The sequence below is a fragment of the Motacilla alba genome, chromosome 9 (genome assembly GCF_015832195.1).
Source record: "Motacilla alba alba isolate MOTALB_02 chromosome 9, Motacilla_alba_V1.0_pri, whole genome shotgun sequence".
Taxonomy (NCBI): domain Eukaryota; kingdom Metazoa; phylum Chordata; class Aves; order Passeriformes; family Motacillidae; genus Motacilla; species Motacilla alba.
This window is the reverse complement of record NC_052024.1, coordinates 10,429,311-10,455,409: the sequence shown is the minus strand read 5'-3', so window position 1 is coordinate 10,455,409 and position 26,099 is coordinate 10,429,311. Positions and strand designations below refer to the sequence as shown.

Below are 26,099 nucleotides of genomic sequence, written 5' to 3'. Positions count from 1 at the left end.
CTGGCTTATTCTCGAAGTTCAGGCATATGCTGCTGTTTTCATACCTTAAGTGCTGCAAAGTAACTGAGTTTACCCAGGCTGTCATAAAATGTGAGAAACAACATTGTAGTTAAAAGAGCTTTCACAGAGAGGGATGGTGACAATGGCAAGTGAGTGCCAACGAGTGATGGTGTTTAGCAAGTAGGAGTAGAGAAATTTGGGGTTTCTATCTCCATTCCAACGTTGTTCAAATATTTAATCCAGTTACTTTTTACAGTAAAATGATAAGTTCTTCAGGGATGAGGGAGTGGATGTTGATTTGAAACTCTTTGGACATTGCACTTAATGTGTGGGCAGGTGCTTTGTTATGAGATAAAGATGCCTCCAGCCCTGTCTTAAAATTTAAAATCACTTTTGACCAGAAAACAGTCAGGTTCCTAATCCAGAAAAGAGTTTTTAAAATAGAAATCATGGGGAGTAACAGAATCCAACACTGAAAACCAGAAGTGTGTACTGAGAGCATTCATGGGTTTGTAATTTTTTTCATCTTTCTTTCAGTATTTCTCCAACTGGACAATAACTTTGGATCTGACAGGATGTTTAAGTATGAGAAATAAGCAAAAAAATCAGAAAAGCACATAGCTGTGATTCACTGTGCTGTCAGTGGTACTGGATGCAGTGCAGGAATTTTTGTTGTTTGAAAGTGCTGAGACCCATCTCATGCTCATCTGTTTGACTTGATGCATAAGCATTTGCTGTTTTATTGATTGCCAAATGCCTCAGCTGCCAAAATGTCTCCTTTGTGATGTGTTGTGGCTTGAAACAATAACAACTGCTTCTTTTCAACGTCTCCAAATTTTAATTTTCTTGTTCATACTTGATTTGGAAAATGTGACATCAATGAACTGCTGGTTATGTCAGATCTTCTAGGTACCTTATGGATGTGTTTATTTTTTCCTGTTTTCATAGCCTCTTGTGGGCAAAAAGCTATGAGAGTAGCCAATTGTCACATCTGCTGAGTTTTTCAGGATTTCATGCCCTATTGATGGTTCAGCTGCTGTTTTATGCACAACTCACTGTGTTATTTAGTCATATCTTGTCTCTTGTCTAGACTCCGTGTCTGTTTTGCTGTATCTCACCTGGAAAAGTGTAAAGCCTCAGACTTGGAAATTGAGAAATGCCCTGAGTACTTGAACTAATGAAGTCTATTTTGTATGAATTTGTGTCTTGAGGTTGATTGATGTTAATGCTAAAGAAAATAAGAATGCTGTTGCTGTTCTGTTGCTGAACTTTGGAAGCATGCTGTGTCTTGCAGATAATTAAGTGTGAGTTTACACTGTGCACTTTTTGTCACTTAGAGCACCTCCATAAGCTTGATCCTTGACCTGGGTGCTTGTTCATGCAGTGAAGGTAAAATTTTAGATTATTTTTTAGATTTCTAGAAAGCTCTCAAATTTGTTCCATATTTTTAAGGGTGGACAAACATGTAAAACTCATCATTCCTGTAGAGAGATTATAGCACACTACTGTTTCTAAAACAGCTAAAATTTTAGGAATTTAAGGATCATCTTACTTTGAGTAAGATAAGTAATTTCCTTAGTTAATTTTGAAAATTCAAGTAGCAGATCGTTTGGGATTTTTTTCCCCCCCTTTAAGATAGGTGGAGTGTGTTTCTGCCTGTGCTAGTCCTGAGCTCACTATAACTCAGTATTAATATTCATGGCAGAACTTTAGTATTTTGAAATTATATTAGTAACCTTAAATTAGCCTGTGACCCATATAGTTAATCTCAAACCTTTATTTATGGAAATTATGTAGTCTTTTGTTCAAAAATTTTTAAAAATCTTGTGCACATAACCTGGAAACTTGCTTGTGTGTTTTTTTAATAGAATTCTACTAGTAATTTTTTATGAGCATGTTTGCTTAATTTCAGCTTTGTACTAGTTCAGTGTAGAAAAAAAATGTTATGAATTCTTATATCATTACATATTTTAATGTTCTATCATAAAAATATTTTGTGCTGTTGCTCAAGAAAAATTTCTTCTAAGAGGAAAACAGTATTAGGAATAAAGATACTATTGATAATTCTTTCACTGTGTGATATTTTAATAATGAAATAATAGCCCAAGATCGAAACAAACAAGTGTGTTGTGCCACTGTGTCAAATGTAATGCTTTGCCTTCACAATTACCCCCTAGTTTTGCCACCAGTAATGAGAGAACCACTGGGGTCCCAACGAACAATTAGAGCAGGGTGCCTGCCCTTACTGAGTGTAAAATGAGATGATTCTGTGATAAAAAGCACCAATGCTGATCTTCAGAGATCTATTGGTGCTTCTTAGATCCTTTGTCTTAAGTATTCTACCCATCTTTGGGATAGGTATGCTGACTTCATTTTGATTTTTTGAGAAAGTGTCTTTGCTGAGTATGGGTGTTGCTGAAGAACGCAGTAAACTCGCTCAGCTTGTCTGCTTGGAATGTAGCATTAAATCTACTGTATTTATAAAAAAATCAAACAATTTGAATGTCCTTTCACAACAGGAGAAAGGCAAATATATATTTAAAATGATCTGATGAGAAAAGCAGACAAAAAAAGTAAGGTGCTTCTCCATAATTGTTTATGTACATGCTGACATCTGACAGTTTTCAGTGGTTAGTGTGAAGCAGATATTTTCCTTTCATTGAGGGAGAGGGAAAGTGATCTCAATTTACTTTGCAGTTATTTCAGGATACCCTGAGGTAAGAATGTGCCTGAGGATAGGTAGAGCAAAGCAGTTGGTGTCTGGTAACTTATTACACAAGGGTAAATCAGCCATTTGCTGGAGCTCTGTTTTGAAAATCTATCACGCTGTTCAAATTCTGCCCTGTTATGTTTGCTGGTTTTTCAAATAGATTTGGGCAGCCATGCTTTGGTTTGCAATTAAACAGACAATTTCTTTAGGCATTTTTTTTCTGCTTCACTGAAGTAAAGAAAAATGTTTTATATCCATTTATTGCATTCACTGGCAGTTTCATTACTCTGAATATTCAAAACTCATGGAATAAGAATTGCTGCTTGGAAGAAATCCAAAGTTCTCATTGTTAATGGTGTTTCAAAGAATCATATTCTGCATTATCTGATAAAGGTTACACTTTATTAGATTTATTGATGGCTTTCCTCATGGGTTGGGTGTAGGGTTGAATTGCTAAATGGAAAGGGTGTTTACTTCTAGAAAGAAGTTGCTTATATTCTATTTTATGACACAGTTCTTGGTCTTGGCCTTCTATATCTTGATTAATCTCAATTTTGTCTTGTAGCTTGTAGATAGTTCCTAATGATGGAAGCTGACATAGCTGCCAAATTCTTCTTTTATGTAATAGAGAAATGTCTTGTTCTGCTCACACTTTTTTGAGGAAAGCCCTGATTGCTCTGGCTTCCAGGACCTCTGTATGCAGCACTTTTTATTACTTTGTTGTTTCCCATTCTGTTAAATCCGTGATACTCAGGTCTCAGACTGGTGTAGTTCGTTGCCCATGGGCAGCTCACAGTATGAACAGCACCGTGATGGCACGTCCTTCCTTCCGACAGACTCTGACATGGCAGTTCCTGTACTGCCCGCCTCTGAGCGCTGCGGTCACCACACCCTGTCAGGCAGTGTGTCACTGTCCTGGCGCATGTGGCACAAGAATTACTTCTGCAGAGTGTCCTTAAATTCTCACACAAAGGACATCGCAGGCAGCTTTTAGGGAGGAGCCGTTTAAGGTGGCAGTACCTGTGTGATCACAGTGCTGATCATGTTCTATTTTTACATCCTCATGTGACAAAAAGCTCTCATTCATCCTGACTCTCCTAATCAGGGTGTTTCAGCCACTTTTATTTCTGTTGTGTTTGGTCACAGTTGGAAAATGAATGTATTCTTCAGCGCATCTGTTTGAAGCAAATCTTGTTCTGAAGAAGAATAATGTGTAAACATGCAATATTAAGATGATTTTCCTGTCTATTATGGGTTAATTAGAAGAGTTAATGTAATTTAGAATTTTTGCTTGACTTTAAAGTTTGCTGAATAATTTTGTAAACACTTCTGTCCATTGGAGCAAAGAAGTGTTCAGAAGAAACCAGAATGGCCACAGAAAGAAGCAAAAAAGAAAGAAAGACTTAAGAAACAAACCTGAATAGCTGCACGTTACATATTTAGCCGTGCTCTACAGGGATGTATTTCTTGATTGTATTTATTTGTATTTCAGTGCTGCTTGAGAGTTCCTATTGCCACTGTCTCTGTGGTTCCCATCCTGAAAAAAAATTGCTTTGTAACCAGCCAACACGGGCAGTGTGAGAAAGGAAGTGTAATCCCCATTTTACAGTTGGAAAGAGCAGAGATGGAGTCTGGCTGTACTCAGCTCATGCAGGATGTCTCTGGGAGAGCCAGAAATTGAACCCAGATATGTTGCTTGAGTCCTACTGAGTGTCAAGGCAGTCTTTTCCCAAAACTGAAGAAAATGCATTTATTTGATATACTCATCTCAATGCTTTTCCTGTGGATACTATTTTGAACATCAGGGTTTTTATAAAAATTCAAATTAATCTTTTTTTCTTACTTTTCATTTCATATTTAGCACTAAGATTTAATGTGAGATGGAATGGAATTTACAGCTTCACTGTGTAAAGGATTGAATTAGAATAAATTTTAATAATAGTTTGAACATAATTAAACAAATTAAACAATTTTTTTCAAAGAGATTACATTTTTAGATAATCTTTATTGTCATTGCTATGTAAAAGATTTAAATCTGTTTCCATCTCTTTTTCATAAATTGATGCATATGCAAAAATAGATGATGTTTCAGATGCTTAAAAGGAAAAATATTTCCCCCCCCTACATTATTAAAACCAGAATAGCTTAGACTGTAGGTTTTAATTATTTTCTTTCTAAAGTATTCAGAAGTTGATAACTTTTAATGTACCCTGCAAATCTTGAAATTGGTGTGTGAATGTGGTGGATCTTTCCATGATCTCATCTGGGAGAGAAGTTTGCTTTTGTATTGGGGAATTTCTTCAGCAATGTAGGTGCAAAACCAGTTTTATTTTTACCAATTTAAATTTTCTTAAGATCTTTTTACCAGAACATGTGAAGAAACTACCTAAGTTCCAGCCACTGGAATAACTTTACATATTTGAGAACCACAGCAATTGACTCTGTAGCTGGAAAAACTATATCAGGGAGCCATGGAAAGCTGAAAACTTTGGGCTGTGTGGGTTTTTAATATCTGCAGGCTGTTTGAGGTAGTGAGGGCTTCTGGATGCATATGCAAAGTATCAGCCTTTGACATGATTGTGGCAGCTTGGCTTTGTTAGCAGGTTAACATTCACTATGTAGAATGAATTTAAACAATCTGCTGAATTCTTAACATGAGGACTGGATTTACTGGTTTTTTATTTTCCATATTTTACTGAAGTTGCAAACTCGTGTAATATTGTCTGTGGCTGTAGGCAACAGCAATAAAAACTGACCTAAAAGTTAGTTTTGCACAAACATCTAAGAGTAGAGTTGCAGGTAGAAGAGAGGTTTGGCACGGTGTTTAGGAGCTCATCTGTAGCCTTGGCTTTAGACTTACCATTCTATTTCTTGAAGCTCTCTGGAGGATCTACCTGGACTGTCTCCAGGTGGAACAAGTAGAACCACTTTGAAGAGGAGGTGAATGAGCATCAACTGACAAATTGGTGTCATCACAAGTAGTACTGGCAGAAAGATCTTGCAGATTTACATCCTGCGGTGTTTTATCTTGAAACCTTAGGAAACAATTGGACTGGCTGGCAAAGGATCCATGTTTGTGAGAGTGATTCTTAAACAAGCCCAGTTTGTTATACCATGTTCAATCTGCCTTTGGAAAATTAGCTGTGATATGAAGGGCACCTTGGTATGCATCTGTCTTAGGATTCTATTGGAAAAATGTTTCAGGAATTACAATTGTCCAGGCATATGGAATAGTAATTGCATGCAAATACATTTTAGGCTTTTTAGCTTGGCTCTGTCAGCTGCAACGGCTGGCTGTGCCTATTTAGTCAAGGGATGTATTATAAAAACAGACAGACTATTAAATGAAAAAATGGGGACGAAAACAAGAGACCGAAATACAAAATATACTTTCTTAATAGTGACTGTGGAGATTCTGTACCTAAAACAACCCTGCATTTTTTAGTGGTGATCATACTGATTTAGTATTTATTCATGGACTGTATGGATTCGTGTTACTTGCTGCCTTCTTTTCTCTGTGCAAGTCTCTGGAGATACTGTGAACTACACGAGGAGTGGCTAAAAAAGGAGTTTGTAATTGTGTATTTGCTGTACACTTAGGTTTGGCTCTTAGTTATGAGACCAAGGTGTTTTGGTTTTTTCTTTTGTTTTGCTTTAGGGTGTTTTTTTTTGTGAGCTTCAATAGTTCATTGCAGGGTAAGCCTTGAAATTTTGCTGGCTTTAATTCTGATGTAGCCATGCTGTTCACTGTGTCAAAATGTTTCTCAGATCGCGTTGCTGCCACCTTGGTGAGGACCCGAGAAACCACAGAAACATCACAATGAGCACAAATTAATCAATTTTATTTGCTTATCTCTTTTTATCTGATAATTAAAATGGACTTTTTCGTTCAACAGAAAACATATGCACAAATGACATTGATTTGTTTTGATAGGCTTATTGGAAGACAAATGAGCTTTTGAATTACTAGTAACTAAGGAGTGAGAATGATAAAATCCCATGCAGTACTTCATAAAACTAAGTTCTGAGGAAATCTGTGGCTGAAGTTCAACATCTATTCGTCTTTTTTTATTTTTCATCTAATCTAAACTGTTTCAATTATTTTTACATCCACTTTGTCTGAAAGGGTAGGGGTGGTTCCTAAAGCACAAGGTGTTCTTCAGTGCATGGCAGGGGCAGCACTGAGCTGGACTTAATAATTAATTAAACACATCTGTTTCCAGTCAAGCTCAAATCAGTTTTCATCAAATAGAATGGATCACACAGCATTTTTTATTATTGTGCTTGCAAAGTGAATGGATGCATTCAGTAATGGGGGAAGTGCCCTTTGTGATTGAAAATGTTATTTTTTTCTTTCTTGTTTCTAGGTTTGCAGATAATAACCTTAACGTTTTAGGTGTGACGAGAACAATTGATTTACTAACACAAAACAGGATTATTTTGAATTTGGATTTATTGTGAAAGCATGAGTAAAGAGCTTATCCTACAATAGGAAATGTGCAGTTCTTTGAAACTCCAATCTAGTCCAAGAAACTAGAATATGAAAAAACTGTTGCAAGCAATTTTTGAGCTGGGTTTTGTTCACATGTCAACACATTTTATCTTCAGTACTCTTAAAGGAAAAGAAAATTTCTATGAATATCTCTAGCACTTGGCAGTGGAGCAAGCTTAAAATGCAACTGACAAACCGTAGAACAGAACTAGCTCCTTCCTGAAAATTGTTCTTTTCTGTCACTTAAATATTATTTGGGGGAGAAGAGATGTAGAAATTTTTTCTTTGAGAACTTAGTTATTCTTTTCATTTGCAGGGGAAAGAGACCCCTTCTGAACATAAAACCTATACTTCCTTGAAATGTCAGGTATATATATAAACTTGCCATGTAGTTGAGTGTTAAAAATGAAGAAGAGTCAGAGCTTGACCCTGATGTCTAAGGTATCACCTTATATGTATGAGATGTGTCCCCAAGCAAAGTAAATAACACTCTGAACTGTGACCAAACCATGAGATAAATTAATAGACCATATATCTTGGACTGTCCTCTATGGCCTCTAAGCCTTCTATATCAGTCAGAACAAAATCTGACATTCATCATTGACTGTCTCCAAAATTAACTTTCCTAATAATCTTTCCTGTATTTTCTGTCCAAAAATGTTACAGAGTCTGGGGTATACAAAAATTTGAGCCAACGAAAGAATTCCACCTGAGGTCAATAATAGTATTGTTTTATATACGGAGGTTTTAAGATTTGGTGTCCCTGACACCAGACCTTTGGATTGTGGGAAGGTAAAATTCCTACTGTAGACCCAATACTTGTTTTTTACATTAATGATATTTAATGTTTATGTAGTTTTTTATTGAGATAATTATAAAAATATCTAATAATAAGCAACTGTGCTGCTTTACTGAGAAATGTCATCTGAAGCCTGGCTTATGCAGAGAAGAGCAGGAATATTGTACAGGAAAGAATGGAGTAGCCTTTAGGACTGGAGCACTTGGGTGAAATTTGCATTTAAAGATGAGGAAATGTCTGATTCCAGTGATGTGTTTTCCCTTTGATGTGAAGACAAGTGAAGGGAGCTGCCTGATGGTCTTGGTTGATGACAGGAAGCCAGCAGTATGACTTAGCTCTCATTAAGGCAAGCATTTCTTCAGTACTATCTTGGAAGCTGTTTCCAGGAAAAGCAAAAAAAGTATTGATGCTTTTGCAAAAGGCAGTGCTAAACTTTGGAGTTCCAGGTGCAAAAATAAACATGTGTCTGGAGGGAAGACACATTGTCCTTCCCATGGAAACAGGTCAAGTATAGCTAATTTTTCCAGGAGATGAAGAGTTTGTAGATATATTCTATAAATGCATTATGGATGTAAAATTCAACAGAGAAAAGGGAAGACATTTAACCTGAAAGTCAGTGATGACATAAGAAACTACAAAATAGTTGTAGGTAAATTCAAGATAGAAATTAAAGGCATGCAAGGCTCAGACAGCATTTTTCTTATATCACTGAGCTTAGTCTTTTCCATGCTATTACAATGGCTGTTTTAAAAACAGGCACAGTTTTGCCCCTGTTTTCTAACTCCTGTTAGAAAGCTTTCAGCACCCAAATGAATTGGACTCTGAAACTGCTGTCCACAAAATGAAGTGTAGGTAAAAGGCCCAGCTCTTTTACAAAGGAAGTTGTGTCCACAAATAGGATTGTGTGATGTGGTTAGCTCTGACCACACAGAGCTGCTTCGCAACCTGCTGATCTGTACGAGTCCTGTGCCCTTTCCTATTTCTGTTACTCTTTTAAATTCCAACATATCTGATGTTTTCTCTGAATAGGTTACTCTTTTAAGTCTGTTTTTGAAAATTCCTGATAATGAATGGTGGTCACGTTCCTTTTTTTGTGTTTATCTCTCTGCTTGAATGTGGCAACAGTGAATTAGCATAAATGGTTTGAGGAAAGTAGTTAATATAGATTAATTTGTATTCTTCTTTAATCCTTTGAATTTATCTCCTTGAAGATACATCAAAGATGAGTTTGGTTCATAAATATGTTCAGAAGATGAATACAGTAGGGGCAAAGAATCCTGTTTTCTGGTATTTTTAAAACCAGAAATAAATCCTTTATAATCAGTAATTGACCTATATGATATGTTTTTTCCAGTTTGTTTCAGATCCTTGTGCCAGCAACCCCTGTCTCCATGGTAACTGCAGCACCAGCGGGGATGGCTACCTCTGTCTGTGCAGCGAAGGCTTTGAGGGAACACACTGTGAGCACTCACCCCACAGCCTCGCAGCCTCCCCGGGGACAGAGGCCACCTCGCCCCGGCACAGCAGCCCGGCCTCGTCCACCCTGGAGCCTGACATTGCTCTGCCGCGCTCCAGAGCCACTGTGACGTTACCCACGTGGCAGCCGAGGGCAGGACAGAGAGTTGTGGATCTCAAATGGGATGAAATCGAGGTGAGACTATTTGGTCACAGTGAGAATTCACTGACTAAAAACCTTTAAAGTGTTATTTTCGGGTTGTCATTTCTGCATGGTTTCATGATGTCCTCAGGAGAAGATTGAAGATGTGATCTCTGCCCTGAGTTAATATGCTGATAAAATAAAAATAAAAACCCATTTGGTCCATTTTATGAGTAATGCACTTAAGTTGACTAGTGTGTTGTATTAGATACTTCTGTGAAATGGGATAATATTGGTTCTTCCAGTCAATTGCATGACAACATATCTCCCAACAGCAAATAAATTTAGAAAATGCTTTAAACCTTTAATATGTTTTTTGGTATTTGCCGTTATAATCGCATTTTGCTACATGTTTCTACATTATTAACTCATAGTTGCTTGAGAATTAAAAGTGGTAGCCAATACATTACACAGGACACAGCTCTAGGGATGCAATGGCAGTGGTGGAAACTCTTAAATGTTTAAATTTTAAACATTTGTGGTAACTCTTACAAGCAAGTCTCTGTCAAAACTTAACAATATCTGGTAAAACTGCAGCTGGAAAGCACACAGCACATGATCCTTAGGAAATGTGATTTTTGCTTTCCACTGTGTTGTACTCTGTGCTGTTTGCAATGCTTAAATGTTTTGCATGGACTCAAGTATCTGCAAAATTAAAAAAACCTATTGAACTTAACCAAGTTACTGTTAAAGTAAAGACCCACCTTAGTACCAAGTGCTAGGAATAATGAAACTTGTTGCTGAAAAAATACTTCAATTTCTGTAGGCTAAGAATTAGAATTTTTGTGACATCTTTTTCTTTTTGAGAAAGGCCTTGTAATATAATTTTATTTCAGGTTATTCAGGAATAAATAGGTAAAATGTCAGTTGCATCTTTTTTTTGAAATATTTCAATGAGTGTGATTCTCCTGAGGTGTTTTAACATACTGCATAATGAGAAAGTGAGCAGGCAGGAGTTTAATCATGGAAGAAGTGTATTTTTTATCATTCTTTCCTAGTCCAAACAAATTTGTTGATGTTTCCACTGTAAAATTTATTTAATCAATTTTCTGTAAAATGTTTGATGTGTTACAACTCTCTGATTTTAGCTGACGTAGAGTATTTATAGGGCTGTATTCCATTTCAGTGGGAGTGCTGGTGGGCAATGTCTGGACCATAAAGCTTTATTTCCTGGAATTCCATCCCTTATATCTATTATTTTACAGTAGAACGTATGTCAGGCACCAAGGATGGAGTTTGGAGAGAGCACTGAAGCAGAAACAAACCATGATCCTCTCTTATTACTTAGTTTAAATGCAGTCTCATCTCTGCATGGGTGGTCCATGTGTCCTGATCAATTAAGGGCATGCTCTTCCCTGTACCAGATTTCCCTGGTGTGTCTTCCTCAATCTGCGGTCTGGTGTTGTATAAGGAACATTTCTGCCTGGTTTGCATTTTAGGTAGAATCAGTAAGAATTTCGGTCAAGCAGATAATTCACAAGTATTTCAGTAGCTGAAATTCACTCTTCTGCATGTCTTCTGTTACCAAAGAAATACAGATAGGTCATCAATTGCTATTGCATGACTAACACTAGCATGGAAATTACTTGCTATCCTATTACAAAATTACTTGTGTTGATATGTTTTAATATACTGTGATGGGTCTTGTGTTTTTGACAAGCTCTCTAGTGTGGCATAATGACCTTCTACCTTGTTCTTTGGAAGTCACAGCGAGAGAGATGATTATCTGAAACAAAGAGATTTCAGTTGCTGATTCAAGATGTTGCATCTGATCTATATTAACTGAGGAGAGTTAATTTGCCTGAAGGTCTGTGTTCCAAAGCCTCTTTGGTGGAGGTTTTGAAAGTGAAATGTGGTAATAACAAAAACACTATCTTTCCTCAGAGCTGTAAGAACTTCGCAAAACTTGATCCTTCTTCGCTCTCTTGAAAGGAAGGGTAGCTGCAGGTTTTGTATTGCAAAAATGTGCTGTTTTATCTTTGAGTTTCAGAGGACAAAAAATACCAATATTATGTTCTTGTTTTTTAAATCTTCCAAGACAGTCTGTTTTCGAAATTATTCTATACTGATACTTGAAGTGAATTAATGTTCTTCAGACCCTTTCGTCTCAGAGAGAAATTTTGCGAGACTCTTTCCAAGTGAAAACTCTCACTATCTTGCAAGGAAGAAGCTTCCATGAAAGCTTTTCTGGGAAGTTTTGGGAACTCAAAGAATGAACACTTGAGAGGAGTAAGCTGTCTAGGAGAGGCATGATGTGTGCTTACAGTTGGACATGATTCCTGTATTCTATTCCTTGGATACCAGGGATACATTTAGCACTGCTTGCTGGAATCAACTGTCCCAGTAGTGTCTGTACCAGTAGGTAACATACAGATGTCTTTGGATGCAGTTTAATTTCTGAGTGATCTTCATATAAAAATTTAATATTTTCTTGATGTGCAGATTAAGGACTAAAACCATAGATCATAAGCAAGAATTTTTTCTCTAAGTTGATTTTCTTTAGTATAATATGAATTTATCTTTGTGCTCATCCATTGAAAGATAATTATTTTTCCTACTTGGGGCAACTGGTTCTCCTTATCATAGAGATCCAACTAACAGTCCACATTTGCCCAGTTCAATCATCTTTTGTGGTACAGTGTATAGGAGATAATTATCAGCCAGTAATGGAGGGAAAAAGAAACCATCTCATTAATCCTACTCAATTAATGGATTTAATAAAGGTTTCCCTGTACAAAATCAACCATAAGAATAGCAGCACTATACTCTTATATACAGCTTTTCATAATAGACCTGAAATTCTTTTCAAAGGAAATCAGCTGTATTATTCCCATTTTACAGACTGAGATGCTGAAGCACAGAGCAGTGAAGTGATTTGCCAGGTGCGCAGCCAGAAATTAGAATGCTGAGCATGTGAGTCCTAGTCTAACCTTCTATTTATACTGCAGTTTTGTGCTCAGATTCAAGGGTTTGGAACTAATGATTAGAGGCTACAATAAACTTCTAATTCCCCTTGCAGTGGGGACAGCATTTGTTTTACATGTGTCCTTAGTCAGTAAATTGCAAGCCTTTAGGAATGTGGCTGAATCAGGTGTAAAATCCTGAGAGTGTTCCTGCTCTGCAGCAATGGCAGAATTTTTCCTTAAGTATATTCTTGAAACAGGAACCTTTAAGTCTTGACTACTATCATGTGTTGCTAAATATTTGTGCATTTTTTTGGTCAAAGTATGGTATGGGTGCAGAAGGAGGAACAGAATCTGAACAAAAGCTGAGGAGAGATCCATTTGAGATTGCGAAATGCAGAATAGAAACTTGATCCTTAAAAATGACATCTTAGGAAAAGCTTTCACATGGAAATGTGTGCAGGTTGGCGTATATATGCTTGTCCTTTTCTTACCCAATTTTCTTGACGTTCCCTCTTATTATTGCTATTAAGTGCTGGAATGTGTGTAATTTTGGTTTGATGTAGGACAGCTCTTCTAACTGTGTATAAGATTTGTTTTTGAAATCTTTATAATTTTTCTTTTACTCTGAGAAAAAGATGTTCTACAAACATAAGGAAAATGAAAGAAGCACAGATTTTTTGGTAGAATAATATTTGCTTTCTTCTAGGATAAATCTGTTACTTCATAACTCTTTCCTCTACAATATTAATTTATGGAACTTTCTATTTATATAGGAACATCATTTTCATAGAAACTTGATGTAAGCATCTCTAGATAGGTGCTACTCTTTATTATATTTATTTTCTAAATAAAACCCTAAATGTCTCTAAAAGCTTAATGTACTTAAACAAAACTGATATGAAGTTCATACAAACCTCAGTTTATTATGTTCCACTACTAAATAATGTTTAATAGATAGTCATAAATACTAGGTTTCCTAAAATTAAAGCTCTTTGAGACAGAAATTCCAGCAATTACATTAAGATATTGAAGGTCTTCTCTTCTGAAGCTATATTGGTGGGTGGGCTCAGGATTTTTGGTTGTCCAGAGCTGTTTTTGAAAAGTATCTGGATTCATTTAACTGCTCCTTCAGGAATCATCCTGTTTTGAAGTCCTAGAAAGTATGAGGGAAAAAGAGAGAGAAAAAAAAAAAAAAACCCAACCAAAACCTCATGTGTTTACTGCCTTTCAGTGTTTTGGTGTAGAAATATCTGTAGCTGACTTGACAGTCTTAGGTTGAAGTTTATGTCCCAGCTTATCCTCCAGTGACCTGAGCTCATACACTGCATGCAAAGATTTGACTATGAGAAATTTTTGCTCAATGAACTTGTTTACAAAGTGTTTATCTTTCTTTTCAGAACAGCTCCATACACTCTGGAATAATAAATGACTATTAATTCTTCGTGGAAGTAATCTTTGTTGAATGACTGTTCTGTGATCTAAGTAGAGACTAGGCAGCTAAGCCTCACACAGCCACTTGCTTACTGCCCCATCCAGTGAGATGGGAGAGAGAATTGGAAGGGTAAAAGTGGGAAAACTCATGGGGAGATGAAGACAGTTCAATCATTTTAAAAAGGAGAAATAGAAAACAGGAAAAACCTGAACAAGTAATGCAAAAAGCCCTAATTACTCACCACCAAGTAACTGATGCCCAGCCAGTCTCTGAGCAACAGCAGCTCTGGCCAGCTTCCACCCCCCAGAACCAGTTTTATTGCTGAGCATGGCGTCTTGTGGTGTAGGATGTCCCTTTGGTCAGTTGGGATCAGCTGTCCCACTGTGTTCTCTCAGCACCCCCAGCCTGCCTCCTGGTAGGGCACTCTAAGAGAAAAGGCCTCAGTGCTGTGTGAACACTTCAGTGATAACTAAAATATCCCTTTTATCAGCCCTGTGTTCATCACAAGTCCAAAACATACAAGCACAGCAATGTAGCACCATGCAAGCCATTGTGAAAAAAATTAACTCCATCCCAGCCAAAACCAGTACAGACTGAATGTCAGATTTTATGAAGCTGAGAGTGAATTTGGTGGATGGCTTGAGACAAGAAGGCAGCTTGCTGAAATGATAATCTAGGAAATCTATCTGTCATTGTGTAAGAGAGCCTCCTGTGCCTGCTGATGCATCTTGGTGTGATGTTGGCATTGACAGTCTGTGACAGAAAAACAGAGTTTTGCTAATGTTATCTGGAGGATTGCTGTGCACTGGAATGTGCTGGATCCTCTTGGTGCTGCAGTTGCTGACTTGACAAAGTGACTCTTGCTCAGATGAGCAAAGAAACAGACTGCCAGCAACAGAATTTGCTGGTTGGATGTGCAGCAGCCTCCCTCACACCAGGTTTCAGTGCTATGATAACTGGTAAGCCTTCTTCATCTGATACTGTTTTTGGATGCAGTCTGTCAGTCTCCCCCTGGTGTTCCTCAGAGAGGCACCACTCCTACTCTAAACACTTTTGCTTTTCTCCCAATGGTGAGATATGTTAGAAGTAAACCTTGATTTTCTTTCTGTTCTGGTTTTCTTTCAAGCATTGTTCCACCTGAAACTCTGAGGGTAGAACCAAGTGCAGTGATGTGGAGGTTAAGCTAAATGACACTAGATTTTTCAGAAGCAGTAGTTTTTCTGTGCTACAGGGCAAGGGTACTGGAACTTCTTTTAGAATTTTGTTCTGAGTTCAGTTTCTGTGCTAGAAATGATCCTGCTTTGTTGCTTGACATCCTGACAGTGAGTAGATAGTACTAGATCCCTCTTATGGTTCTATTCTGTTGCCTTTTATTTTACTACTTCTTTTCACTTTTTATTAGCCAAAAGCTGTTCAAGATCTATAGTTAAGATATAACCTGTTTTATTTCTTTCATGTATTATTTTTCCCTTGCATAAGGAAGACTGGCAAACATATTATATTTCTTAAAAATGAGGGATACCTCTTGCCCCACTTACAGGGTCAGAAGTGAATAAATCCTGCAGGCCCTATTGTGACAGAAAAGTAGTTATATGTTCAGAAAAGCCAAAATTGCACATTATGAAACTGGCTTTATTCAACTGAAATTTAATATGAAATCCCTTGGAAGAAAATCTGAAAGAACTAGCATTTACAAGACCCATCCCTCATACTGCATTTGTCATGACAGTTTCTGTCCTACTGAAGAACTGAAAGGTTTTCTTTCTTCATGACCATGCCAGTTTTCATGGGGTTCCACCCCAGAACACAGCCTTGCTTTTCTCAAAAAACTCATTTTCTCACTCCTTCCATAATGTAATGTCTTTTCAAATATGTTTAAAATTTTTTAGTTCAAGAATTGTGTGTATTCACATATTCTGTTTAATTCCCGACTAATTTGCCCCACTTTGCTCTGGCTGCAAGACCGTGTAGAGTTGTCTGTTGCCCCACTAGGAGATAAAAACAGGAGAACAGCTTTTTGAGATGAAAAAACAAGAGGTTGACCAGAGAGAAAATTCCCAAGGCAATATTTTGAAAGAGAACATTCTCAGAACAGGAGGAAAGTTCCTGAGTCACAGGTATCTGTGTGTGCCTGGATGTGCTCACACATGCACAGATACTTATTTGTGGTTAATTTGGGGATATTTTCAAAAGAAGCACTTTCACTGTATGCTGGAGTGGAGTTTAGTGAAAGCTGTGGTGTCACTGACGTTACAATGACAATTAACAGGAAATACTTAATAGGCAACTGGCTCATAGGGTGACTTTGCACAGACAGCCTCACAGTGGACGTGAGGTTCAAGGCACCTCTGGATTTTTGTCCAATCCAAACCCTTGCTCCAAGCAGGGCCAGCTAGAGCAGGTTGCTCAGGACTTTATTCAGCTGAGACTTAAATAACTCAAGGGATGGAAAGTCCACAAGATAGCTGGGCAGCCTCCTCCACTGATTGGAACTATCTGTTGGTTTTCAGAAGTATTTATTAATACCTTGTTGATAGGGTAGTGAGAAGTTTTTAAGGCGCATATGAATTTGGCCATCCTACTTACAAACCACTTTTAAATTTGAAGAAAGTGTGGTGTATTTTGCAAGAAGTGAAAGCTTTCTGCAATTCTATGAACTTGGGGCTGAGATACAAAGGAAATGCAAACGTATCATGGCAACAGAATGGCTGGATTTTGCACTGTCAGGATTAGTCTGCCTGTGTTGATAAGGCCTTGTAGAATTACAAATGTCTGCTCAACTTTTTAAGAAATCTACTGTGAAATTTCATATACAATAGCTATCTTCAGAGAACTAATTTCAGCACTGAGAGGCTGCATAAATGTAGACTTTGTATGCTCCTCTTCTCAGCCTTATTGAATTAAAGTCTAGTACACTTAGGAAAGTAATAAAGGCACTCACTCATGTAAAAATACTGCCTTGGGATTTATGTATGTATTTCAGCACTTGTTGAATTAAGTGTGTATCTCATTATTCTGGTTTTGTTAGGCAGGAGAATATCTGCCTAACTCATGCTATTTAATTTCTTCAGGAAAGTTGTAATATGGAAGAACAGTCCATTTCTCTCTTAGGCACCAGCCCTGATTTTCTTTGCAATCTCTTCTATACCACTGCCATGGCCTAGTAAGGAAATCTAACAAAATCACTGCTGCTTTGTTAAGGCCCAGGTAGACACTGTGGGAGTAAGAACTCTCAAGATTTCACTCTTGCTTTCTTAAATGATGCTGCTCTTTTACCTATGTAAAGTCTAAAAGCATTTGAAGTAGAAATATAGTTTTTATATATTATGTTATCTTTTAAGAAAAATATAACATGATTTAGATGCAAACTTATGGAACATATATGTAAAGAGGAATTCTGTATTTAATGTCAACAATTTGATATTTGATAATGTTAAACTCTAAATAAGGTATTGAAGAACAGTGTTGGATGTATTCTCTGTTGACACAGGTGCTTATCTTGGTAATCAGCTCCTAAACATACTTTAGACTCTGGAGGGTGCATGAAGGTTTTATTTTCTTTGGTGACTATTTTTAAAGTAGCTGCATCATTTGTGTAAATGTTTATAACTCTGTTTCCTAAGAACCTTCTCACTGTCCTGACTTTTCTGTACTAATAAATGCTTCAGGAGAAGTGTTGGATGTCATTGCGCTTGTTTTCTTTTGATTGTCTTTAAATGACATTAAATACCTACTCTATTTGTATTTTTTACTTTAGACTAGGAATGATCTTTATTTTGTCCTCTGAAACTTAAAGTGTATTTCCCAGTGACTTCAGTTTCAAATATCTCCTACCAGTTCTAGAAGCCTTTTTTTCTTGTATTTGAGAGTGAAAATTACAAATTGTTTTCATCTTCTGAGTGTCCTTTATTGTTGTAATATATTGGTTGTCTTTGCCCTCATTCTTTAGTAGTAGTGTTTTGCAGAGCACGCTGACAAGACATGAAAGAGACACACTTAAAAATCTTCATAAAAAATTCTCACAGCTGTGAAAAACCTGCAATTTGTTTCTTAATTCAGGTGTCAAAGCTGTCATTTTTTGTCTCCACAGAACTTGGCTGAAGTAGGACTCTGCTGAGACCACTTTTTTCCTTATGAGAGTTACTGCTTCTTCCTATGTTTTTTGTCTGATCCAAGTATCAGGGTTGTTAATATGTAAAAAAATTCAAATTTCAGTTGTTGTAAAATCTGGGTTTAGCATCCTGTTGGTTTAGATGGTTGTTTTACCTGATTTTTCGAGCAGGAAGTCAGGGCCAATTACAAATAGAGTTCTTAGAGAAATGCATCAAACAGTACAGATCTGTTAATAGAAGAGTCAAAATCATGCATTTTGCCTTCACTCTTCTAATCATCTTTGCAATATTTCTTATGTATGATTTCCTGCTGAGTAATCCTAAATTCTGATGTGTTTGCTAACTAAAGTATTTTTTTTTTCTTTTGCTGTTTTTTTTCCATTTTATGAAGGTGAAATCTCGGGTCTTGTTCTGTAGCCACTTTGTTCAGCTCTTGCTTCTATGATTCTTTTATTTTTATTCTAGTTGCAAAGACATCAATACCTTTTACTTTAAAAACTTCTAATATTAAACAGTAAGGAAAATTAAATGCTTTCATTACAATTTCCCCCCTATGTTCTAAGGTAGTAGATGCATGAAATTGTAAAACTATAGAAATGCTATAAAAACAAGTGTATTATACATGTAGTATAAGACTGTATGAGAATAGAGATACTTATTTCTTTTTTCCCTTGGTTTCAGTAGACATGCAGATTCTCAAGGAAAAAAAAAGTTTAAATGTTATCAAATATAAAAAGAAGAGTGTTAGCCAAACTAATTTTGGATGCATTGTATTTCAACTGTCAGGTCCACACTTTTGACTTCTGAGATTTAAAAGTTGTAATGGATATATTACAATTTTTCAAAATTCATTTGAAGAAATACAATAAAATTGCATCTTGCTTTATTTTCATGAACTATATGTATTCATATTGTATACATCAGGGAATTCAACAATTAATTGAGTAATCTAGACTCTGGGAAATCATTCACTTGGCAAATGTGAATACTGAGTATTTGTCTTGCCTGAGTCAAGATAAGCTCTGAGTGTCCTAAAAATTATTACTTGCATCATATTCTGGACTTCTGTTGTTCAGGTGTTATTTATATGTGTTTTGTTACATTAATGTAATGTTTCAAATTTGAATTGTATTTAAATTTACAAATTTTATTCTGGGTTTTGCTTTGATATAAGATTAATTCATGGAATATGTCAGATTGCATATTTGTATTTTCAGTATTAAGGTTGATGTAAAAAGTTTGCAAACATTCTCTATGGCTGAAAGAATAGCATTGCAAGCTGACTAGAAATTTGAAGATTAAACTGGTTTGTTGGTTTTTTTTCCAGTGTGACATTTCATAGGCAAGTTGATGATGATACGTGAAAAGTTATTTAAAACATCTGATGATATTAAGTGATAGACTCAATTGTGTGACATAAAGTATTGCTTACTTAAAATAAATGTACCCTTGGAAATACTAATTTTCAAACTGTCTTTAGGAAATTACTACTACTGAAGATCGGAATAATTAAGGAGTCTCTGTGGTTCCTGTATTGCAGACCCCATGTATGGTGTCTGGATGTAGTTAATGTAATAACTGATTTTTATGCCTAGTAGGCATCACTAGATTTGGCAAACGCGTCCTTTTGTCTTACTGTGATCATCATTTTTTTTTTCTATCTGAAACTACTGTTTGTCCAAGCATTTTTTTACTTGGAAAGAATAGTAATGGGCAAGTGAGAGAGATGTTTTTTTTCCAAACACAGGTTTCCTTTAAAAAACAATTTCAATATAGTAGAAAGGCAATGTGTGTATTTGTTAGTATAAATCCTTTAGTATTGCATAGATGAACGATGAATTATTTCTTGGATGTAGCAAATGTTAGAGCATCATTTATTATTCTAAAGGACCAGGAAACTCTTCATATTTTTCTAAATATGTTCACTTTTAAAGGAAGATGCCTTTAGAAGTTCATACTTTTCTTCAGGAGCTTTTTGTTAAAACAACACCCTGAAAGGATGGTTATGTGAATTTTCAGCACCTTCGTTGTCAGCACAAAGGTTTCAGTGAATGTTCCTTAGGATTTTTAGAAGATGACTGCTGGACTCATAGTGTCATTTGTCAAAAAAAAAAGAAAAATCTTTCCTGTTTTCTTTGGTCAGATTTCATGGTTTATTGCTAAATAAAGTTATTTTTATTTTCAGATAACCCCAGATGTGGCTTGTGGAAATGCCAGTTCCAATACTTCGGCTGGAGGCCGGCTTATCTCCTTTGAAGTTCCACAGAATACATCAATAAAGTGAGAATATTCTTATATGTGATGAAATACAAAAGCAGTTTTATTTTCATTTAGCTGGGTATTTTACACAACAGTTTTTCAGATAGGCAAATTTGTCAAATGACTAAAAGACAATGAGTAGAATTCAGATAGACTTCAAGCATGTAGCAGAGCCATGATAGCTCTTTGCTTGGCATAATTTCTCCCACATATTTAATGTTTTAGAAGATGTAAGCATGTAAGCTGTCTCTGGGCCATCATAATGTGTTAGAAATTAGGGCAGATGTGTTGAAGATGTCGGTTTGGAGAAGATACGACTTCGTGCAGTGAACGCTTTCTCCCCCTTTAATCTCAAGATGAACTTGTGGGTAGAGAGTATTATTGTTGACTATATGGGTGCATGTATATTGTGCATTTGGATTTGATTTCTGGGGTATTGCTTTGGATGTCACCATCAGCTGTGAAATCTTTGTGTATGTCCTAAAAAACATGTTTCTCAAAAAATTTGAATTAATTCCGTTATTCGCTTTTCAAAATCATGCTTTTTGGATCAAATGCTTGTTTTGTTATGTTTAATTAACAGAACCTGGCTTCCTAGAAAGATCTGATTCTGTCACTGGGATGAGGCATTTTCTTATTGGAAATTTTATTTTAAAAAAAAATCTGCCAACGTAGTTCTCTGGCTCACAGCTTTGCTGCAGTTTTAGACTCACATTTTCCCAAAATAGCCTACTTTTCTCATACTGTCATCTCATCTTTCAGAATCCCATGTTTCTGTTAAAAAAGGCCATGCTCACAGGAAATAACAAAGTGATGCAAGCAGACAAGCTGCAGACAGTTCGGAGCAGTAACTGTTAAACGTGGGGGCCGTGCTGCCCTTCCCACGGGGCTTTGAATTGTGCTCATTCATGAGCTTTAAGCCTAAGTCAGGGGGAGATCTGGGAGTGTTTGATGCCCTGGCTGGCTGCAATCGGAAAGCAAACAAGTGGCTTTTCTTGGAATCAGGAAAAAGCCAGCATTTGTGGATTCTAAAGTTGTATTTCAGAGCCTTGATAGAGAAACCCAGTTAAAGGAGCTTGCAGAGTACACAGTCGGTTTTGATCATTTTTACATTGTATATATTTAGTGCAGTTTTATGCCTGAGTAGATTAGTGCAAGTCAAGGTCGATTTTTATTTCATTTACTATCTTAAAGGCCCAAGTAACTTACCTGATTCAATGGCTATCTGGGAAAGGAGAATAATTTCAGTTTAATAAGTTGATTTTGTTTTGATTGTCATACGAGACCTGAACTGTAAAACCAGTTGCTATCCTGTTCTAAAAGTGAGACATTCAGCTTTTGGAATAGCAGTTGAGGTTGTTCTGAAAGAGGGTGCAAATACTTTAAAAAATTTGTTTCTTATGACACCTAGTTGCAAGATTTTTTCAACGTCTGTCACACATGATTACAAAATAAACTGCCTTTGTTTTTAGCAGGATTGAAACAATTTCAGTACAGGATATTGTGGAACAGAGCTTCATCTCTAGGTATTTGGAGGTCTGTTTTCAGCAGGAGAGAATTATCAGTTTTTAGCAGTTGGATGCAGTTGTATTTGTATTTTTGGAGGACTGTTCAGACTCATTTTGGATTCCTTCATAGGAAATTAATGCAAATACTTGGGACCTTACCAGAAATATGACAGATTTTTATTGTTTCATTATGGAGGTGAGTAGGAAAAGAAGTGCCCTGTGAGTACAAAGACTGGCATCATGTAGCTCCCTAATGGAGCCAACAGAGTGGATGCTGCAGTAGACTTTATATCCAATCTGTCAATATTCAGGAAGGCACCATGGGCTCAGTGACCTTGGGAGCATTACATGACTCATTTGATTTACAAGAATAAACTGTCCTGAATCTTCGATCTGGTGTGTCAAACAAATGAGGATTTCTACCAGGATCTGTCTCCCGGTATTGAGCGAACATTGAATGTTCTTCAGTAAACAGCAGGGCTGGATGTACTTGAGCTGCAGAAAATAATGGCACTGTAGGATGGAGGTAATACTCAAAAAGGCATGATTAAAAAGGCTGAATAAGGATCCCTTATAAGGATATACTTTACTATTATGTGCTATTTATCTAAAACTTTTCTTGGGTATTAAGACGGTGACCTTCAAGTATCAGAAATTGGGACTCTGGATGATTTAATCTGCTATTACATAAACTATTATGCGTATCTTACAACTGAAGCATTTTTAAGATTTGTGGACATGCTAAAGACAGGATTTTTCCTATTTCCATACTTGCTAGGTTTAAGTTTCCCATCTTTGTTAAGGTTCTATTCTATAGTTCTATTCTATTCTAATTACACCAAATTCCCTCAGTGTAAATATTCTCATAATTTCTTTTCTTAGAATAAGGCAAGATGCTACTGCTTCTCTTATCCTGCTATGGAAGGTCACAAGCACTGGATTTAAACAGTGTTCACTTATTGATGGCAGAAGTGTCACTCTTCTCCAGGCACTGGGTGGACTTGTGCTTTCTGAAGAAATGCTTGCATTAGGCAACAACTACTTTATTGGTGAGTAACATGCTGACTCTCTGTCCATCACCTCTAGGTGACAGCTGATGGTTTACTCAGCATTTAGGGGAACAAAGAACTAATTCCTTTAAGTGCTGAAAGATCCTAATGGGATATTGGGACCATGCTTCAGACATTGGTTCATTCAAACCAGACAAGAGCTACTCTAAATTCTTACACAGTTGGCACCATTCACTTTAAAATCTACACGGTCATTTTTGTCTGATACTTTGAGATGATGCAAGTTATTTTATATGTTCTATTTTAATAAGCTTTTGGCAAATGCTGCAGTATATAATTGAATGCTTGAGGTGTTTCTTTGTCAGGGATTTTGCCATGGGATGCTTTGTGAAGAAGCTTAAGCCTGTAGACAAGAAAATTGAAAAAATACATTACAAGATCAGATTTCCTATTATATTTTAACAGTGTTTAATTGCACTGCTTTTTTATCTTCTAGTGTTGTTTCTGTGAATATGGAGCTTTAGAAATATACTATTTGTTTCACTCAGCAATTAAATGTTAAGCATCTTTGTGGAAGGAGTATAATGAAAATAGCCTGATACATTATTTTTAAGGGTATGGGAAATAACACAGATTTAAAGCTATATTTTTGCATAGACACAATAGACTTAATTAAATTGAGATTTCTGGGCAGATGTTTTATTATACCAATGACATGAAACCAAAATCATTGTAATAAAAGCACTTACTGTTATCTGCTTGAAATGCTGTATATTTTTAAAGGAACTACAAGCTGCCACAATTGTCATTTGAAAACTTACCATGCTAATAAATGCAAAATTAAAAACATTCTGATGTAGAAACACGGGGAAAATTCCAAGTGTGTAGCTAATACAGAAAATCCCCAAATACAGAAGCAGTACCTTGTTCTCTCCTTTTTCAGCTATCGCTTTCCAAAGATACTGCTTGAAGGTTGTTAGTAGAATAATTTAATTCTTATCATCAGCGGTTTCGTTTAGTGATGTTTATTTCCTTCAAATAATTTTCCACTTTCTTTTAATGTTATTATTCCTTCTAAGATACTTAGTTTTAGGCTTTTCCCCCCCCCTTTTAATCTTGTTTTGCATTTAATTTATCAGAGTTAAAGCCTTCCTCTCATGTCTCTGGAATACATTTTTGAATTTGCTTTTTGGTAGTTAATGTATGATAAAAGTATCCTGAAGACAGGATAATTGGTAGCTTTTATGCAGTGGTGAAAATGCCTAAAGGCACAGCTTGGTCTAAGCTCCTAAGCAGAGGGCCCAAGCTGCTCTATGAAGGCTCCACTTGACTGTACAAGCCATACAGCATAGGTATTGATTTAGGTAACTAAAAAATGTATTGTGTTACTCTTTCATAGCTTGTCTTCTCCTCTTGTCTCCATAGCTGAATTTCTGTCACTGCATTTCTTACTTTCAATTTTTTATTGTGTGCTGGGTAACATGAGGTGACAATGCACCTTTTCCTAGATGAATATAACATGAGGTTGAATTCACAAAAATGGCTTATTTCATGCAGTACGGGTATTCTGAGACCTCTTGCTTTACTTCCATGTGGTTTTCAATACTTTCTTTGGTTTTTCTTTTTAATTTCCTGATAGTGAAATTCTTTGTAAAATTTTCCAGCTGCTGATACTAAGGCATTAATTTTTTAGTTTAAGAAAGAGATTCAGAGGGGCTCTTTCTCAGTTGTATGGCAATATTCCGCTTACTTCCCATCATCAGTCTTTGTCCAATGAAGTGTAGGTCTTAGGTGTAAAACTTAAAAGTAACTCAGTTATTTGATGTGAAAATGGATTTCATCTTCACTCAACTGAAATCCATAATTCTGACAAGGCTTATAGAAAAATAATTTGATCTTTACTTCAGATTTGATCCAGATGTGTGGAAGAGGTCTGTCAATTTGACGTGCCTTGCAAGTTTTTAATCATTTGGCTTTCAATAAGTCACTTGAATAAAGTTTTTCTTATGGACAAATTTCCATGTTTCTTGATAGACATGAACAATTTATTCTAAGGTACAAAAAGTTAAAGTGGGTGATTTTATATTAAAAAAACAACAATGCTGCCAGTGCTTTTGTTGATGTTATTTAAGCTAGAATGATATGAGGAGGCCACAAGATGCTGTAGGTTTCTGTAAGCAGTCACACAGTAAAGTTGTGGACTATGTCAGTCAATACATTTACTTTATTTAATTTCCTCCTTCTTCCCCCACACTTCTTCTGTTTATTTGTGTGTGATTTTAAAGGTTTCTTCTCTTAATTGGTGAATTTTGTACAAGGGCATTTTTTTAATCTTGTAAAAAATTTCTGATTAGAACTGTAAAAGAAAAATGAGGAAGATATGTGTGAGTTTTTTTGGTTTGACTTTTTTGTGTCTCTTTGTGATCTACATCCTTTTTGAGTCATTTCTCACAGTGTTCCAAGTTTTGTTACTCAGCAAGGTACTTTAATTGCCTCTTGAAATTCTTTCTGAATAAGTTATTTATATCAAAGATAAAACATTTAGGGAAATATTATTTGTTTTGTGTTACCTTGTGGTGACACAAGTTTAAAGTTGTTTATACAAGATTGAAAAGACTCAGAAGTCAGCAGTAATGTGCTGATTTGCTGATCATGTGGTTCAGGGCACAGCGTCTAGAGGTTGGGAAGAATGCTGTTTTTGAGATCTAAAAATAGACCCTGTCAGCACAGAGCTGTTCACCCCAGAGACAGTACCTGCACTGTGTGAGAATGAAGGGGAGAGCATAGCACAGCTCACCCAAAAAGAGCACTCTGTTCTCTGATGGGGTTTATAAAATGGCTGCTGCATCTGCAAACAGCCTCTTGCAGTGCAGGACAGAGTGATGGGGCTGTGATTATGCAGCAGGATTATGTGGCTTAATTACAGCATTGACCTGGCTGTGGCCAGCAGAAAACTGGCTTGGACATTCTATAACATATTCCTTCCATGTTTTGCCTAGAGGATTTTTAAGGAGTTTCTCTAAGATTTGCTACTACACATGTGCCATTCTTCTTAAATCATTTAGAATAATTTAAAATAATTTGTTATGTTTTATGAGAGAGTGTACTTATTAGCCAGTGGGGAAGAAACCCCAGTATGATTCAGGTTTTGAAGTGAGAAAGTGAGCTACGTGGATTAGGAGTAGGACAAAGAACATGGCCTATGCTGAGGTGC

General features: G+C 36.4%; 1 protein-coding gene across 1 annotated transcript in view; it reads left to right on the top strand.

Annotated features, from left to right (window-relative positions):
• DNER (delta/notch like EGF repeat containing) overlaps positions 1–26,099 on the top strand; it is a 113,686-nt gene that overhangs the window by 38,085 nt on the left and 49,502 nt on the right. The window contains exons 2-4 of the mRNA XM_038145803.1: positions 9,356–9,652; positions 20,294–20,388; positions 22,758–22,924. Of these exons, the coding sequence (XP_038001731.1) occupies positions 9,356–9,652; positions 20,294–20,388; positions 22,758–22,924 (559 nt within the window). The remainder of the gene's footprint in view (positions 1–9,355; positions 9,653–20,293; positions 20,389–22,757; positions 22,925–26,099) is intronic.